Source organism: Rhinoderma darwinii, chromosome 4 (assembly GCF_050947455.1).
Source record: "Rhinoderma darwinii isolate aRhiDar2 chromosome 4, aRhiDar2.hap1, whole genome shotgun sequence".
Lineage (NCBI taxonomy): Eukaryota > Metazoa > Chordata > Amphibia > Anura > Rhinodermatidae > Rhinoderma > Rhinoderma darwinii.
In genome coordinates, this window is record NC_134690.1 from 394,282,979 (window position 1) to 394,302,340 (window position 19,362).

A 19,362-nucleotide genomic window follows, 5' to 3' on the forward strand; every position below is an offset into this window, starting at 1 on the left:
TTGTATAGATCGCGCTCCGCGTCTTCTATAGATAGAGCTTTATGGATGTCTCTGTTCCTTCTCCCTCCCTCCCATTAGAGAAGAAATGATTAGCTGAGTTGTAAAAGTTAATAACTTGTGCGCTTCCATCTGAGCAGCCGCATATCCCGTATACAGGAGGCCTCATAATAAATATCCGGCCAGACAGGCCTTTTATTGGCTGTCATAAAGCCTCAGCTCCGGGAGACATATGCACAAGTCACACAGCAAATCACTGCTCGCCCGGCGGACGCAGCTGCATTCATTCCACTTGAAAGGGTTTTGGTTAAAAAAAAAAAGATGGATAAGCGGCGCCCGACCTGCCATGTGTACCCATCATGAAACCTATTAGCGACTCTCTCATACTAGGAAATAAAACTGAATTCATAAAAGATTAAAATATATGAAGTAAAACCCACAGCAGGTTATTCATATCAATCATACTCCAATATATTCACCAGAGTCTCATCTCAATGTAGAAATCTGCCTTCCCTTATCTGGCGCTCATACCGTAAATTTCCAGAAATCGTACTCCTTAAAGGATATGTCCACCTTCACAACCAATTATTACTACAATGCATCTTATTAAATGAAGCAACGCTGCACAGTCTTAATTAAAAATCTCTTACTGGTTTGTGTCTACAGCTGCTATGCAGGCCTATTTGTCTCCATGGTTACAGACTACAAACAAATCCTGCGTAGTCTGATACTACAGTCATGTGTTATTCCCTTCCATCTGTTCCGTACTTTTTGATAACTGCCGTATGTATGTCGTCCATCTGTTAATTCTTTACAGAACCAAAATGATATGACTTGATTAATATGCTGTATAGAACTCGCCAAGTGACCGATCCTAATATTTGTATTTTTGAAGTTGAGGAGGGATTGGGCTTGTAGGGAACAGAAGTAGATATGGGGTGCGGTGCATTTTGAAAAACTTCACGTCATCCGGATTGCAGCCGCTGGGGTTTTTATAATATAGGATGTTTTTGAATTAGCGCTGCCTGATTCTGCCAAAATTTTCCAGTAGTTTATAAATTATAATTGTCGCTTTCAAATTTTTTTTACAGTTATTTCGGGAAGTCCGAATAATGAAGATCTTAAATCACCCAAATATTGGTAAGATCTATCTATCTATCTATCTATCTATCTATCTATCTATCTATCTATCTATCTATCTATCTATCTATCTATCTCATATCTATCTATCTATCTATCTCATATCTATCTATCTCATATCTATCTATCTATCTCATATCTATCTATCTATCTATCTATCTATCTATCTATCTATCTATCTATCTATCTATCTATCTATCTATCTATCTATCTATCTATCTCATATCTATCTATCTATCTCATATCTATCTATCTCATATCTATCTATCTATCTATCTATCTATCTATCTATCTATCTATCTATCTATCTATCTATCTATCTATCTATCTCATATCTATCTATCTCATATCTATCTATCTATCTATCTATCTATCTATCTAATATCGATCGATCTATCTTATATCGATCGATCGATCTGGCAGGGGTGTACAACGTTTTCTGGTCCAAGGGCCAAATTGTCAGATTGTACTGCACCAAAGGGCCACAATAAAGCTTAAAGAGGTATTTCCATCTGGGACATTATGGCTTATCAACAGTATATGGTATAAATGTCTGACAGGTGGGGGTTCTGCTTTTGGGACCACCTATTAAGAAAACAGAGAAACAGGCTGAGAATGCCATAAATGTCTCAGATGGGAATATCCCTTGAAAAATTTCATTGTGGGTAAAACTGATGCGCTGCATTATGCCTAGTGCAGGGTCTGAGGGGACAGTGCATGACACAGGGATTCGAAGAGAGCGAGTATACCATTCCTGCACTGCCCCCGCAGGCCTGAACGGGACATAACACAGTAACTTTTTTTGCCTGGATGGTTGAAGGCCGCACAGAACAGCATCGCGGGCCACATGGGCATAGACTCCCTCTCTGACATGTACGCACTTGAGCCTGGTTTGCAAAACCTGAATGATGCCAGGCTATATGGAAAATGACTTATGAAAAGAACTCCTCACTACTCGTTCATGAACTCTCTTTCTCTTTCTTTCAGTTAAGCTCTTCGAAGTGATAGAAACTGAGAAGACGTTATACTTAATAATGGAGTATGCAAGTGGAGGTGAGTCTTATATCACACTATGAACAATCCTCATGTATCTGTATACCGGGACTGGTGCTAAACAATGACATTGGCACAGGAAGGTTGTGAGACCTGAGTCGCCGGATGCAACTTTAACACTATTTAAGTGATGCTCCTTTTCCCACCTTGATTCAAATGGGGAATGGCGACCAACATTTTGCACGACTGCTTCATCTGCAATTTTTGTGCAACTCGGTGTTGCAGTTTATATAGTTCTGTGACTCCTATTGAGCCTGTTGTGTGCTGTAAAAGTTGCATGAAGGCGCGCAACTACATTTCCTGCCCAGCCCTCGCCTAACGCTGCTTCTATTATTAATTTGAATTGGGTTATTATATTCATCTTTTTTCTTTTTGATCTTTTAGGCTCTTTATTAGCAGATATCTTTTCAATAACCTGCAGTTTTATCAATTCCTATGACTTGGTTGCTTTTTTCCATATGTTCTTATTAGCAGTTTGAGGTAATAATCGGGGTCTCCTGATCAGGTTAGTACCTGGGTAAAAACAAAATAATAATTTAAATAAATCCGTGCTCCGTCCTGAGGCATGATGGGGGTGACATTTTGAATAAAATGATGGGTTTTAGGCATTTTATTGTTTTCAATATCTTTGGTGGGGTTCATTTTATAATATTTGTTTCCTTTATTTGTTTCCTTTACAACTTTTTTTTTTACAAATGCAGTTTTTTCCAATTACTTTTTTATATTTACAATGTTAGGCTCTGTTCACATACCGTTTGTGAACTCTATTCTGCGTATTCGCCAGGAAAGCTCCCAACTTATACACCGAATGTACCATAGGGCCCCATACCACCAGGATATGACAATGTTTTGGGTTTTTTGGGCATACGCTGGGCCGGTATTTATCCCTGCTCTACAAAACTGAGAAATACAGTAAAAAAAATGTTTTAATATGTGGTCCTATGGAAAATGTATGCCTATACAGTGGCATACGTTGCAGGCTTCTATCGGAGGTTAAAGTCAGGAAGGCACAAACGGTATGTGAACAGAGCCTTAGACTTGTCCAAATCAGTGGTTTTTTTTTAGCTAAAGAGATTTAAAATAATGTGCTGATTGATTTGTTAATATATATTTTTAGCGGTCTGCGTTCCGTTTTTCTGATACAGGGCTCCAAATCCTCTGCATAGACATGGCGTGAAAAAATAACATTCTTGATTCCTGCAGCCACCACTAGGGGGAGCTCACTGTTTATACATTGAAATCAATAATGAAACCATATGCAGTAAGCTCCCCCTAGTGGTGACTGCAGGCAACCAGAATTTTATAATTTCCCTATATGTCAATTTTAGAAAAAAAGAGAGCTATATAGATATTAAGAAATTAATCGCCACGTAAAACAGCATAGTGTTAAAAGGTGGACATTCACTGTAACGTAGTAGTCTTATCTAGATATCCACTTTCCATCGGCCTTCATAGGCATTGAGGTAGAGGGGTGAATAGAGAGGGCTCTTCAATCAGCAGGGGGCGATAATTAGCACACATGGCAGCATAAGAGAATAAAATCCGGGCTCCATCCTGAGGCGTGATGGAAGTGACATTCAGAATGTATCATACGGAGACAGGAGCCATGGCAAAAACAGTGTTTACTGAGGCCGGTGTTAACTCCCCACCCGGCCACACTAGCCCTCACACTTGAGAGGAACAATCTATGATTCAGGCAGGCGGATGACGGCTTTCTCACTCGCAGGACAGAATCAGGGGCAATCCTCCCTGATACAGGGGCACGTCCTGAGCAGATTTATGGCCTAGCATGGATGGATCTACTGGTTTGCTGCTCTGCTTTACTCTTGCTCTCACATGTGGGAAGTCCACCCACACAACGATACAAAACACACACCTGGGAAGACGAGGATCCTGCCCGTCACCCACACATCGATGCAAAACACACACCTGGGAAGACGAGGATCCTGCCCGTCACCCACACAACGATACAAAACACACACCTGGGAAGACGAGGATCCTGCCCGTCACCCACACAACGATACAAAACACACACCTGGGTAGGGGAGGATCCTGCCCGTCACCTACACCACGATGCACCACACACATAGGTAGGCGAGGATCCTGCCCGTCACCCACATAACGATGCAAAACACACACCTGGGTAGGGGAGGATCCTGCCCGTCACCTACACCGCGATGCACCACACACATAGGTAGGCGAGGATCCTGCCCGTCACCCACACAACGATGCAAAACACACACCTGGGTGGGGGGGATCCTGCCCGTCACCCACACAGCGATGTACCACACAAACCTGGGTAGGGGAGGATCCTGCCAGTCACCCACACAGCAATGCAACAGACACACCTGAATAGGCGAGGATCCTGCCCCGTCTCCCACACAGCGAAGCACCACACACACACCTGGATAGGCGAGGATCCTGCCAGTCACCCACACAACGATGCAAAACACACACCTGGGTAGGGGAGGATCCTGCCCGCCACCTACACCGCGAAGCATCACACACTTAGGTAGGCGAGGATCCTGCCCATCACCCACACAGCAATGCACCACACACACCTGGGTAGGCGAGGATCCTGCCAGTCACCCACACAGCGAAGCACCACACACACCTGGGAGCTGTTTTCGCTACACAGTGAGGAGGCTCAGACTCAGGCTCCACACTCCTGCCGTCCGCTCCACCAGCAGCTTCACTCTCTCACTGTCCGCTCGTAACCTCAGCTTGTCTCACTGGACTTTCCGGCCCACAGAACACACACATGGGCGGGAGCATCGTTTATTTTTTATATAAAGAAAGCGCCGCCAAGAGACGACGTAGCCACATGTCAACATCCCGGCATGGAAAAGGGCTAGATGTTGTCTGGGCGGTTCATCGCCACGCCAAGCAAATTTGGTAACCCAGCGAGCCAACCACCATTTGCCTGCGCTGCCAAAACAACATAAATGTTATAGTGCAAGACAACAACATAAAATAACACTGCGCCGGGGGGAAAACCGTGTAAGCAGCACATTTATAGGGACCGCACGTTACATGAAGATCACGGTGCTCAGCAACATAGGAATTTACCCCATAGACAGGTCGGTCCTACCCACAGTCCTACAAGAATAAAAAATTTATAGGATGAACCACATTTATATGGTAATTTTCCCTTCCCTGCAAATGAATATTAATAATGTCTGGTATTGCGCTTTAATTTGACGAGACGTTGTCCGCATATATTATGGACTCATTTCGCCGGACATCACATGGACATTGGTTTCCTTGCGCCACATAGAAATACATTACACGCAATACCGTGCGATAGCGCACTGCGATCTACACGTTAGTGAGATAGTGGCGTACCAAATATCACCGTGGATCCCCGGTCTAAAGGGTATTAGATCAAAAGCCTCTCATGATTTTCGTGAATTACCGTGTCCTGCTATTCAGCAAAAAGACAGACTCCTTTAGTTTCTATTGGAAATCCATAACCCCGTGAATCTCCGATAATGAAAAACCATCGCTTACCGGGACTGTCAAAAACAGCCGAGCCTTCACATTTACTGGATGATCCCATTAATTTCTACAGAAAGTGTCCAGGCGGGAACGGGAACTCGGTGCTTCTCGTTGTTGGTACCCCTGTGGGTCCTAGAGGTAGGACTACCGCCTATCAGACGTCTAGGTTTAGGTCTGGTTTTATATAGCACGGTGAAATGTCCCTTTAGGTATTATAGGGTTAGCTGGATGAGCACCCATTTTCCATGGGTAGCCTAGGATTGGTTAGGGGTGGGGTATATAAGAGCAAAATGTCCTGCTCCCTCCCTCTGTGCTTAGTTTTGTTCTTGCTGGGTGGGGTGAGGTGGGGTTTTCTTAGGTGTATTGGAGTTGACTTTATCTCTGAGCTAAAGACATACTGACTAAGGTGAGAGAGACTTGTTGCTATGGAAGCACTGCCTGGCAACGCCATATTAAATACTAAATGTTAGGCCCTGTTTCCCTAGCAACCAGTCTGTCTGAAGTGACTTAGCAATTTTTAGGTAGAGAACCTTTTTAAGGACCTTTACGGCTGCTTCTCACGAACTACTGGTTAAAGAGGTTTTCCCACAACGCACATTTATCAGCGATACACAGGATCGGTAATAAATGTCTGATCGCTGGGACCCACACGATCACTGCTATAGACTTTGAATGGAGCAGCAACATGCATTTCCGACCTCTGCTCCATTCAAAACTGCTCCTCGCTGTGTGACCGCACTCACTTCAGATTTTCCCTGCAGAGCGTCACTCCCGACCATTCACTGCACAGGGAACTACAATACAGACTAATGCGGCTGTGTTGCAGTTGCCTACCCAGGATCGCCGCTGTGCGAATCCGGGTCCATTCATTCTTATGATCGGCCGGGTCCCAGAGTTTTGCCCCTGGTTCTTGAATAGAATGCTAGAATACTACAGTGTAGACTGACACCGACAGAGCAGCACGTCTTAATTAGATTTTTCTAATAATAAATGGACGTGGAGAACCTCTTTATAGGTGTTATCTCGAGGTGGCCACATGCAATGTATAAGGTTCCTCTATATATCCTGAGAGATAGGGATTGCTATATAGTATAATGTGGTACTAAGTGAAATAAAATGGCTTATACTACAAAGCTGCTTGTTGTCTACCAGAACACAAGTCAATTCACATTGATGGATTGTGAGCAGCGATATGCTAATAATACAGTCAGCGGGCGACATTTATAGCCCCCGGCAAGTTTGCCTTTCGCCTCATTATCCGTCTCCTGTGGTTTAGAAGTTTTTCTCATGACTGGCTGAAGCGTGCCTGGAGGGGATAGCAAGAAAGCATCGACTGGTCGTCTCCGTACCCACAGCCGCCATGACAGGCAGATGACTGGTGACTCTGCACTTCCAGTAGATCATATAATCCCGCAGACATTCATCAAAGAACATGTTACAGTAAACGGACTTGTTTATGGGGCCTCAAATGCTCATCCCACATGGAAATCCTATAGGTTACGCTCTGTGGATATGCCATAAATGTCCGAGATGGGAATACCCCTTTAAGTCCCAAGCAGCCACCAGCAGAGTTTGAATGCAGCTTTGGTAGTGACTGGAGAAGTTACATTTAAATTGACTGTATTGAGTAACAGAAAGAATAGGGGGGGGGGGGGCGCTGACTTTGTGTAGGGGCCGGCAATTTTGGGCACAGGCAAATATTTATTCCAATTTCTGTCTCTGTGTCCTAGTTGCAAGGCAAAATTTGATTTCCCATTACACTACTATCTGCAGTGGAGACCGGGCCAGACATTCTAAGCTCCGCCTCTTTAGTCATGCCCTGCCCCTTTCAGAGAGTCCCTAGGTAAACATGGACTGCAGCAGGAGTAGATGATTCCTTGATTTCTTTGCCAGATTTCTACAGGATTTTTTACATTCGGAGCTCGCAGTGTATGACATATCAGTCAGGTATCTGTATTCTGATGGTTTATTTCCTAGGTTTAGTCTCCCTTTAAAATTGACAGATACCAAATCTTCCGGAAAATACTAAATATAATCTAATCAAGACAATTATTTTGCGCACAGTCACGTGTCCATACGGTATTTCTCCATAATTGCGCTGACAGACAGAGCCGGTTCCTCGGACAGGAGAGTGCTGAGCCGGTGACGGTCAGTATTGATGCAGACAGACGCTGATTCACTGGAGTCAGGAAGGAGCTTTTCTTGTAGGGTGATATAATTTGCCGACCTTGTCCTGCGATTCCAATTTAGCTTTGTCTAGATCGATACAAATGCAGAATATGAGGTGATCCGGAATAATATCGAATGTGTGGTCGTGAGTTACGTCTTCATTACCTTCCCTGGTGTGGTGCTGATTTATAAGTTCTTCCTAAACAAAATGCACAAAAACGGAAAAAAGAACAATATTGTGCGGGGGCCGCCATTTTGTTGATGTCTGATGTGGGACTAAAGATTGTTGGGACCTGTGGATATGCCTTACATTTCTGAGATGGGAATACCTTTTTAAGAGTTGACAAAAATGGCGCAAATTGCGGCACACTTATCAAGATACCTTATGCGTCATAATAAATTTGCTGCCGCTCCCTAAGCTTTTGTCTTCCTTATGCCACCTCATATGTGAAAACCGTTTTGTAATATCTCACTTCTTTGCTGAGATATGATTCCGTTGAGTTACAGGCCCGAAGCCTGAGGCTGCACTACTGAGAGATTGTCATGACATTTTCCTGTTCTGGCAGGTTCAGTGTTGTCCAAATGACCAAAAACGTTGCGGTGTGCATATATGTGGGGACATATGTGTGATTTGGACACGCTCAATGTCTCCTGCACCTGACAAGTTATTAGAATCTCTCGGTAGGTCAGCCTCAGGATTGGGCCTGTAACTTCAAGTCCTCATATCTCAGTAGGGAAGTAAGATATTAAAAAACAGTTTTCACATTTTTAATGCACATGACGGGGGCTTTTTTTACATTTTCTTCAAGTTGTTTTACATTTTCGTTATACTTTTTCTTGCACTAATATTTGTTTGTTTATTTGACCATTTTGCATGAGCCTTGAAGGTGTTTCACTCTGATGTACATAGCAGAGGCAGACCTTAAAGTTCATTGAATGCATTACCCCCCACATACCTGTGCCATTTATATTATATTACTAGTGGTTTCTGATGTGGCAGAGGGGCCTTTGGACCCCCTTAAGCACCAGGGCCCAGGAGTGACTGCTACCTCTGCACCCACTACAGATACACCCCTGTACAACAGGGTTGCAAAATATGAGAATACAGGTAAAATTTTAACGCCAGGAACGGCTGCAAGGTAGAAATATGCAAGACGAATACGAAGTCCTTCCCCAGACTGGTGTACATTACAATGTGGGAATACTCATTATAACCCTATTACATATTCGTGTAGACCTCTAGCTGCACTTTTAGCAACATTTGACATAAGAAATTTACATCTAATGTTTAGTAAGTTTACAGAAACATATTGATTTTGCTTCACATTTTATCTTATACTCCATTCACATCCAAAGCTGCATTTAGAATTTTTGTAATATCCCAGAGCAGAGGCATAACTTGTGCCCCAATGCTAAATCTGTAACAGGGCTCCCACATAACATGGGACATTTACAATACTGGTGTATATAGGCAGAGGGGTTTAGGGTCCCCCTCGGACAGCTGGGCCGGGCTGCGGCTACTACCTCTGCACTACTAGTTATGTGCAGTGTAGCTAATCCGCAGTCTGTTTCCAACTCTGTTTTGATGACCGCTTCGGATGTGATTGGTGAAAATGGTACAATGTTACTGAAAATCAGTTCAGAGAAGAATCTGCAAACGTGCCTAAAGGATTTGTATGTCATTAGAATAATATGTCTGCTTTATTTCAAAAACAGTGCCACTCTTATCCACAGGTTGTGTCTAGCATTGCAGCTCAGCTCCATACAAGTGATTTAGACTGTGCTGCAGTACCAGACACAGCCTATGGACAAGAGTGGCGCTGTTTCAGGCGTATGGCAGCCATTCTTTTCTAACTTCATGCAGCCCCTTTAATATTTTCTGCAGATTAAACAGTTGGTAGAAGTGGAGGTAAGTTCTGGAAAAGCCTTGGAGAGTGAAGACATCAGGGTTTTAACTTAATTATACTGTTTAAGTGTAATGGAGAATTTGGCAAAGCTTCATCCATCCAGCTGCGTAACAGGACAGTAGTTGGATTCCAAGCCAATCACTTCATCCCGTATCATGTTACAGCTGCATCGGCGTTCCTCTGTACATTAAGTCATGCAGCTACTTGTTATCGCTTACGGCTAGCGGGACGAGACAGGTGAATTTAGCGTGGGAACTCTCGTCTAGTTACACGATTAATGATTCATGTAAATGTGATGTCACCAGGAAATGGAAAATTATGTCTCCGCCCATAATATGACATCACTGATAAGGGTATGTGCACACACACTAATTACGTCCGTAATTTACGGACGTATTTCGGCCGCAAGTCCCGGACCGAACACAGTGCAGGGAGCCGGGCTCCTAGCATCATAGTTATGTACGATGCTAGGAGTCCCTGCCTCTCTGCAGGACAACTGTCCCGTACTGTAATCATGTTTTCAGTACGGGACAGCAGTTCCACGGAGAGGCAGGGACTCCTGGCATCGTACATAACTATGATGCTAGGAGCCCGGCTCCCTGCACTGTGTTCGGTCCGGTACTTGCGGCCGAAATACGTCCGTCAATTACGGACGTAATTAGTGTGTGTGCACATACCCTTAGACGTCTATAGAAATGGAACCATGATATAGATACATATATTATATGACACAGGTAAAGCTGAGAATTATTCATAAAATTGTGGCAAAATGGTGCGGTTTTGCCACGATTCACGGCAAAAAAAACGCATTTGAACCGCAAGGTGAATTTTGATGCTGAGTGACAACCATCAATGGCAGCCATCAAAGTGTCCATAGGAGTTGTAACCCTAACATGGGGGTCTATGGGTGACCGATACCTAACAGTGGCATCTGTGACCCGTAGACTTTAATGGCATCCGTTTTACGTATAAGTCACGAATAGCGTCATGAAAATTCATGACGTATACGTTTAACGTATCCCATAAATGTCTGTGGGTGACTGATGAACATTTTTTTGTTGAGGTAGTCGAATACGATTTTCTATCTAACGGGACCCTAAAAAGAAAAAAAAAAAAAAGTTGACGGACATGGTATAAGTCACAGCCGCAGTTTGCCGTATATGTCAAGAGTTTTCCCCGGCTTATACGTTAAACGGAGGCCATAAACGCAGTGTGAACGGGTCTAAATGGGGCTTTTGTTACCCCGTGGTTTATAAAATGAAACATACAGGAGGTGTATATATATATATATATATATATATATATATAGTTATACAATGCGATATAAAGACCCTGTTTTGATTGTAAAATTCCGTTTTTTTCCTTTTTTTTGAGCGATGTTGATTTGCTGCAGCATTGAGGGGGTTAACGCTGTGATCGCCCTCCGCAGGATCACGCAGTATATTCTCTATTCCTGATCTAGATGAATTAAATTGCGTTTGCTGAACATGTCCAGTCATGACCCGTGTGTAATAAATGTGTTTGTTTCTTGCAGGAGAAGTGTTTGATTATTTAGTGGCCCACGGGAGGATGAAGGAGAAGGAGGCGCGGGCGAAATTTAGGCAGGTAAAGAAGGAAAGAAGCGGCTATTTTTAGTCCGAGTGACGTCCTTTCGCATGGAGCTTTTCCAGGTGGTCTGCTCTAAATTAACCTCCGCTCACCGCACACTCGGAGTATGACTTGCTGTGTAAAATAAGCCGGGGAAGGGGGGAGGTGAGGATGGTGGGGGTTGTATTGATATTCTGAGGTCTGAGCTATTTTTAGGCCTGTGTTAAAAGCCGCTTGTGTGCAGTTGGTTTCCTTTGCTGGTTAACGTAACTGGACCGGCTACCGCATTGACATTGAGAAAACGGCCTTGGAACGTATCATGTCATTTCCAAGGAGGCCGGCCGCAGTTTTTTCAATCACTGTGTACTACTAAATTTAAGTCGGATGTAGCAGAGCTGAGTTTGCAGTCTGTGCAGAGATCCTACTACATGAATGACTGTCATTGTAAGGACGGGCCTGGCCCTCCAGAGCAGCTCTCCATTCCAACACAAATAGTGGACCCCCCTCTGACATCCATAGGCCCTGTTACCAGAGGGTAGAGCACTGTGGGAGCTCTGATGAATTAGCGCTAAACTATTAGGTCACATGACTGCAGGGTGGAGCCAAACTGCTGTCTGTTTCCAAGGGCAACCAGTCATTTTTTGAAATTCGCTCTGGAAGTGAATGGAAAACAGTCACGCAAAATATTTGCAACATTGTGCACAATTCATAACACCGGCTCCTGGCAGTGCAGTAGTTAACACGATATACACCAGTGGGAAAAATCAGCCATGTATGAATGGAAAATCCCTCCCCCGGTGGATTATTTTCTATCAGGCCCAGTTCTGGCACTAGATCCCTTTTGCTGCCCGCTGCTCGGCTGGCTGGTGCAGGGAGGCAGCTGTTGGCATTCTGTAGGGTGAACGCTATTAATACTCGTCACACTGGGAAATCTCAGGAACTGCACAATCATTAGACCCTTCTGATGCCCAAATAATTTCTTCATTTACTACAATTTGGATACCGTCCAGGTCCGCGCGCTCTCATTTGTAGAGTCTCGGAAGAAGGAGAATATCTGGGAGTGCTGACATTTCTATGTCTTGTTGGGGGAGGCAGAATAATGAGACTTAGACTATGCCAACGTCCTTACCGGCACCTTCTGATGTTACCCACCGCTTCTATATTCTGGGATCATGTGGGACAGACATTTTTTAGGAAACCCTTTACATACTAAAGGTGCCCATACTTTTTATATACCTGTCGAATGCGATTTCTTCCGACTGGAAGGGGTGTGTTGAAATCCAATATGCCCGATACCCCCCCCCCCCCCCCAACATCTGCCATTACTTTTGAGAGCAAGATTAGTGCAGCCCAGACAGACCCCAATATAAGTAGGGGTCTGACAGTCACTATTTGGATCTGTCATGCAATACATCCGGCACAGCGTCACGTTATAAACAGTAGCCATGATGCCAGTGTGAACAGAGCCTGACACTTATGTTATGCAGTAAATGCAAATAGCATCCGCTGCCTTTCACTCAGCCCGGAGAGGTCTCACGACAGTCTCAGATACTCAAGAACCTGGTGCAGTGGGTGAGACTACTCGGGGGACGGCCGGGCGCTTTCATAGACTGCGCTCAACATTTTGGCCCTCAGATTGGTAGTGGGATCCATTCAGTGCAAATACAGCAACTTGTTGTTCATTTCTATAAGGACGTCTTTGTATGTATCTTAAAGGGTAATAAACTTTTAAAAAACTTTTGACAAATCATAGTGACATGTCAGAAGTTTTGATCGGTGGAGGTCCGAGCACTGAGACCCCCAATGATCGCTAAAGAGAAGCGGCAGAAGCACTTGGGTGAGCGAACTGCCGCTTAGTTTCTGATCGACTTTCCTCGGAAAGCCGAGCGAGCGATTTACGGACTCGTAGACTTTCTATTGAGCCCGTACACCGCTCCGAGGAATGCAGATCAGAAATGAAGCGGAGCAGCGCTCACCCAAGTGCCTCTGCCGCTTCGTTTCAGCAAACAATGGGGGTCTCAGTGCTCGGACCCCTACCGATCAAAACTTCTGACATGTCAAACGTTTTTTAAGTTTAGTTACACTTTAAATAAAAAAGATCTGTCTCAAATACAGACTTCAGTGATATCGACAAAGCCAAATCCACTAATGCTGCTTCTTAGAAAGCTGGGTGACAGCCAGTATGGACAACCAGCCGCCCGTCAATCACTGCCAAAGTTAAAGTGTGACTAAACTTTTATAAAACTTGGACATGTCATAGTGACATGTCAGAAGTTTTGATCGGTGGGAGTCCAAGTGCTGAGACAATCACCGATCACGGCAGAAGTGATCAGCTGAGCGCTGCGCTCCTTTGTTTCTGATTGGCTCATACAGGCTCAATGAAAAGTCTATGAATCTGTAAACAACACTCACTCGATTTCCAGAGCAGCGCTGATCAGAAGAAAACAGTCACAGCGTTTAGCTTCGTTTTAGTAGCACCCGGACCCCCACTGATTAAAACTTCGGACATGTCAAAAGTTTTAGGAAAGTTTAGTTACACTTTAAACATTCAAGGACGTGATGAACCCCATTAAAAAAAATCAGTAATGGTCAAGTATGTAGAATTGTTAGGACCAAGTAAATGCTCTGCTTTATCTTGTGTCCCTTTAAAAAAAAAAAAAAAAAAAAAAAGCAATTGCCATATAGCCGTGGTAAAAACCACATACACACAACAAGGCCATATGCACAGTGTCTATACGGCAGCCCACAAAATCGGTTTGTCTCCCTAGAATGGAGCCATACGACCACCGTGTGCTTCCGTACCACGCACTGTCTTCTAGGGGAGAAGAACTCTACATATGGCATACGATGGAGTATGCCACGAATTGTTTTCTGCCACGAATTGTTTGGAGGAACAGTAAGGCCCCATAGACTTGTATGGGTGCTGTATAACGGCTCCTTACAGCTCGGAGGTTGTATGGAGCCGTAATATGGCCGCGTGCATGCGGCCTTTCTGTGGGACCTTGTGCTGACAGTGGTCCAGCTCTGTGCCCCACTCCTTTCTTTAGGATCCCCAATAATTGCGGTAATGGGGTCAGTCAGGCATAACATTTCCAAATAAAAATTAACAATGAGATATATTAAAATTTGTGCAAATGAAAAATGGAACAGTTGACATAACAAACAATCAGATTCCAGCTCTTATATTTTAGAGGCTCTTTTGAAAATAAAAGAAGCATTCTGGTTGGATGCTTTGGGTTCCTGCTCCACTTCTCCTCCACTAATAACTGGAAATAGACATTAATGTGATGATTGTAAATACCGCCGTGCTATCTGACATTTTTCTGTACTTTTTCTGTGTAGATTGTGTCTGCCGTGCAGTATTGCCACCAAAAGTGTATTGTGCATCGAGATTTAAAGGTAATGATTTTTTTTTTTTTTGTACCTCTCATGTGTTATTCGGGTCTAGTGTTATTCTTGTACTTTTACCATTTGACATTTTTCCTGCTTTGCTGTTTTATGTTATTTGGCTGTTTATTATAGAGAAATGAGACAGGAGCTCCCCCTGCTGATCAGTGTTCAGATTGCAAGACATTACTATAGGAAAAATATCACAAATATTATAATTTTATTTATTCAGGGACTCAATTTCTAAATACATTTACTCTATGCACAAAAAACGGATGACATCGCCAGCTTTGGTTTATTGTATAATTCGTTTTGCTTCGATAAAAAAGATCCGTTCACGTCATTGTAACCGTTCCACAGCTGTATGATCGTTTCCATAGCAGCACACAGGTCCTTAAATAACTATTTCTATAGCGCATTTTTCTTTCTATGACTTCTCCTTCAAGGTCCATCTTGAATGATGAATTACTTGACGGCTGCAGGTTGCCAGTGCCGCCTTACGCACCGCGGGTATACATAAATCAGCATCTTATTACCTCCCCAATGACCGGCACATTGCAGCAACCCCGCAGACCTAGGCTCTTATCCTCCTCCAGAAGAATATATATATACACTGAGACATTAAGTGTCATTGTAAAGCCCCAAGGCCAGCTTATAGGGAGGGCAAAATGGGCATTATCTCAGGGGCCTCCTCCACCATCCAGACCTTCCAAGACATAGGACTATGAAAAGATTTAAAACAATATAAAAGTTTTACTATTATTTATTACCAGGGGCTGATTGTTCACTTTCTTGCTGTGGTCGAGCATGCATGTATTGCTATCGGTAGAGGGGATAAGCAGCTGCCAGATACATCTTAAAACGCTTATCTCCTGGTTGAAAAAAAGGATTCGTTTTTTCTAATCTCGTGATTTATGCACTTTTGCGGCACCCAAACGTTCCCAGGGGGAACCGTTCATAGTGTTGTCTGATGGATATTGAGTTTGGGTGCAGCTACATGAGCCATTCAGGCAAATGCCACACTGGCAGGTTCGGTCTCCTGAATAAATGCAAAGTAACTTGTTCCTTGTTGTCCTCTTCCTCTCCTTTCTTCTATGTCTTTTCTGTAGAGAGATCTCATGATACCGCCCAGCAGGAACCTGTCATTAGCACAGAAGCTCAGATGTCCTCTATGTTCCTTCTCAGATGATTGTATAATAGGCACAATATGGGGTCCCCACATGCTCTATCCAGACCTGACACTGACAACATGTAAAGAATTAATGATCTTTTGACATTATCTCTTATTTGAACAGGCGGAAAACCTTCTCCTCGACGCAGACATGAATATCAAAATAGCTGATTTTGGCTTCAGCAACGAGTTTACCATCGGGAACAAGTTGGACACGTTTTGCGGGAGCCCCCCATATGCAGCACCTGAACTTTTTCAGGGAAAGAAGTACGATGGACCTGAGGTAGACGTGTGGAGTCTGGGGGTTATCCTCTACACCTTAGTCAGCGGGTCGTTACCCTTCGATGGACAGAATTTAAAGGTAGGAAAAAAACAAAAACAAGGATAGCCTCAAACGCTGCTGGGAGGAAGCTTTATGAATAAGAAGGTGCATACTTAGAGCTGGAGTGGTTATGAGGGCAAATAATAGTAATCCTGCACCCTCTGGGTAGGTCACTTTGGCCCTACAATCCACATGGCCGACTACCTGGTCGTCCTAACATGAACCCTATGGACGTATCTGTATAGGATGTTTACTGTATAGGACGTTGGCATCTGGCCGAGCTCGGCACATATAAAGGCCTATGGCCTGCCTGGGCATTTCTTGAGAAAATATTTAGCTGGAGGGTTCATGGTGGGTTCTCCTCTGTAGTTGATAGTGAAGTAATTCTCTATACAGGCCACTGACCACAAGCACAGGCAGTCAGCTGATTCCCCTGTCCGTCCAGCTTCTGGACAAACAGTGATGATGTCACCTCCAAGATGACATCATCACGCCCAGTCATCCTCATGGAAGGACTCGGGAGAAACCACTGTTTTTTGTCACATTAGAAGTCTCTGGTTGGCATCGTCAGGACCAAAGTGGCTTGTAAGGGGTTCATCTAAAAACAGAAGTTGTCGGATGACTCTAAGATTTTGTTTAGGCCTTTTTTTTTTTTTTTTTTAAAGGAATTACGGGAACGAGTTCTACGAGGAAAGTACCGTATACCCTTTTATATGTCCACGGACTGTGAAAATCTACTAAAGAAGCTGCTGGTACTGAACCCTGTTAAGCGCGGCAGCTTAGAGGTAAGTGACCTGGGTTTTTACTTAAATTAAAAAAAAACTCCTTAAACTAAAACGCACCCAGCAATCGGCTGATCTCATGGGACCGGCTACTGAAACTCCTGGCACTGCGCTGATATACGTCGTGGCATTCAAGTGAATAGGCATCCGTGTAAAACATAGTCGTGCCGAGTGCCATCTCATGGCTGTCAAACATTCACGACAATATGTTGCAACAAAAAAAATTCTGGCCCGTAATAAATTTGGCCTAAGTTATTTGACATGCCTTATTGATGCATTTTTTTTTAACTTATCGTATATATCTCTACACTTGCGCCATTTTTCTGGTGCAGTAATTTGACAATTGTGCCCCAGTCTTGCTATGTTGAGCAATAGTCGTTTTTCTATTTTTACCTTTAAATCACACTTCATTAGGACTTTGAGACAAATCTTGTCAGATCAACACACAAGATTTACCATTTATGCGCTCGGTTATGTCACAATGACTTAAATCGCATCCATCGGGCTGTCAGTGCCTCCTGTGGGCATGACTGTTGTGATGTATTTGATGTCTAAACTCACTGTCTAACCTGGGCTTTAAAGCATATCTGTCAAGTCTTCTACGTGATTTCTTCTTCCCCCACCCATACGGAGTGTTTGACAGCTTTTACTGTATGAGTTTGTATACATGTAGAGCTGCCAATCACTGTGTGTGGGCGGGGAAAGCAGGACTCACAGGCTTTCCCTATGAGTGGATGGGGATCAGGACTCACAGGCTTTCCCTATAAGTGGATGGGGATCAGGACTCACAGGCTTTCTCTATGAGTGTATGGGGATCAGGACTCAGGCTTTCTCTATGAGTGTATGGGGATCAGGACTCACAGGCTCTCTCTATGAGTGGGTGGCGGAAGCAGGATTCACAGGCTTTCTCTGAGTGGATGGGGATCAGGACTCACAGGATTTCCCTATGAGTGGGCGTGGAAGCAGGACTCACAGGTTTTCTCTATGAGTGGATGGGGATCAGGACTCACAGACTTTCTCTATGAGTGGATGGGGATCACGACTCACAGGCTTTCTCTATGAGTGGATGGGGATCAGGACTCACAGGCTCTCTATGAGTAGGCGGGGGAAGCAGGACTCACAGGCTTTTTATGAGTGGATGGGGATCAGGACTCACAGGCTTTCCCTGTGAGTGGGCGGGGAAGCAGGACTCACAGGCTTTCTCTGAGTGGATGGGGATCAGGACTCACAGGCTCTCTATGAGTGGGCAGGGGAAGCAGGACTCACAGGCTTTTTATAACTTTTAAATGAAAATACTGAATCATATCCTCAAACTATATATCCCTTAGCTCAGTGTTTCTCACTCTATCTTACGCTGCCCTCATATAGACCTGACAGTTCACTTTAACACCTTAATAACCGCCAACTGTCTATTTACGGCAGGCGGTGCAGGTGCTTCGTCTACAGAGGCTCCATGCACACGACCGTATTTTTCATTGTTCCGTAAATACTGTCAGTAAATACGGATCTGTAGTCACCCGTAACTTATCAGTATATACTGAAGGGTGTTCGTAAATACGGTTTTTAGTGCATCCGTAATGCATCCGTACTTACGGATCCACAAAAAACAGGGAGGAAACTAGGGTACATCCCCTGGCGTCGCATACCAATGCTTCCGTAATTAAGGACGGCTACGGATGCACGTCTGTAACTATGGAAGCGTCCATAGACTTCTATGGGGAGTCCGTGCCGTAATTACGGACAAAAAAAGAACATAATTTCTACGGCACGGACACCCATCCGTAAAAATACGGAAAGGTGTCTATAGCCCATAGATATTAATGGGTCCGTAATTACCGCTGAAAAATACAGTCGTGTGCATGGGGCCTTAGTCTTTTGGCGTCACGGTAGAAGAGGCTAAATGTTTGTTATAATGAGCGCACATTCTCTATGATCAAACTCTTGCTAACAACTCTCGTTCTTAGAGCAGCCTAATGACAAGGGCCGGGATCGGAGAAACCTCCGATCCCAGCCATTTAACCCTTCGATTTGATCGTATACTGGGGAAACTTTCTGCAGTCAGACTAGGGGACCTAGAAAGGACCCCAGGGCTGTCTGTTCAGTGTGCCTGCTGTTAGGGCACACTATGTGTCATAGTGACACAGAACAATGTACTAGCACACAGGAGTATGCCAATACATTATGAGTATGGAATAAAATTGTAAAATACCAATCCCTTCATAGGATTAATTAAAATAAAAAAAATAAAAAAGTGATTTAGTATAAAAAGTCATTTATTATGCTGATATTACTTAAAAACAAATAATCTACACACATTAGGTATCCGCACGACCAAAATAAACCGTGGAA

The 19,362-nt window shown here is 43.9% G+C and overlaps 1 protein-coding gene across 1 annotated transcript in view; it reads left to right on the top strand.

Moving 5' to 3' along the window:
- MARK1 (microtubule affinity regulating kinase 1) overlaps positions 1–19,362 on the top strand; it is a 131,133-nt gene that overhangs the window by 83,206 nt on the left and 28,565 nt on the right. The window contains exons 4-9 of the mRNA XM_075863359.1: positions 1,089–1,137; positions 2,125–2,190; positions 11,299–11,369; positions 14,694–14,750; positions 16,034–16,270; positions 16,897–17,016. Coding sequence (XP_075719474.1) covers positions 1,089–1,137; positions 2,125–2,190; positions 11,299–11,369; positions 14,694–14,750; positions 16,034–16,270; positions 16,897–17,016 — 600 coding nt within the window. The remainder of the gene's footprint in view (positions 1–1,088; positions 1,138–2,124; positions 2,191–11,298; positions 11,370–14,693; positions 14,751–16,033; positions 16,271–16,896; positions 17,017–19,362) is intronic.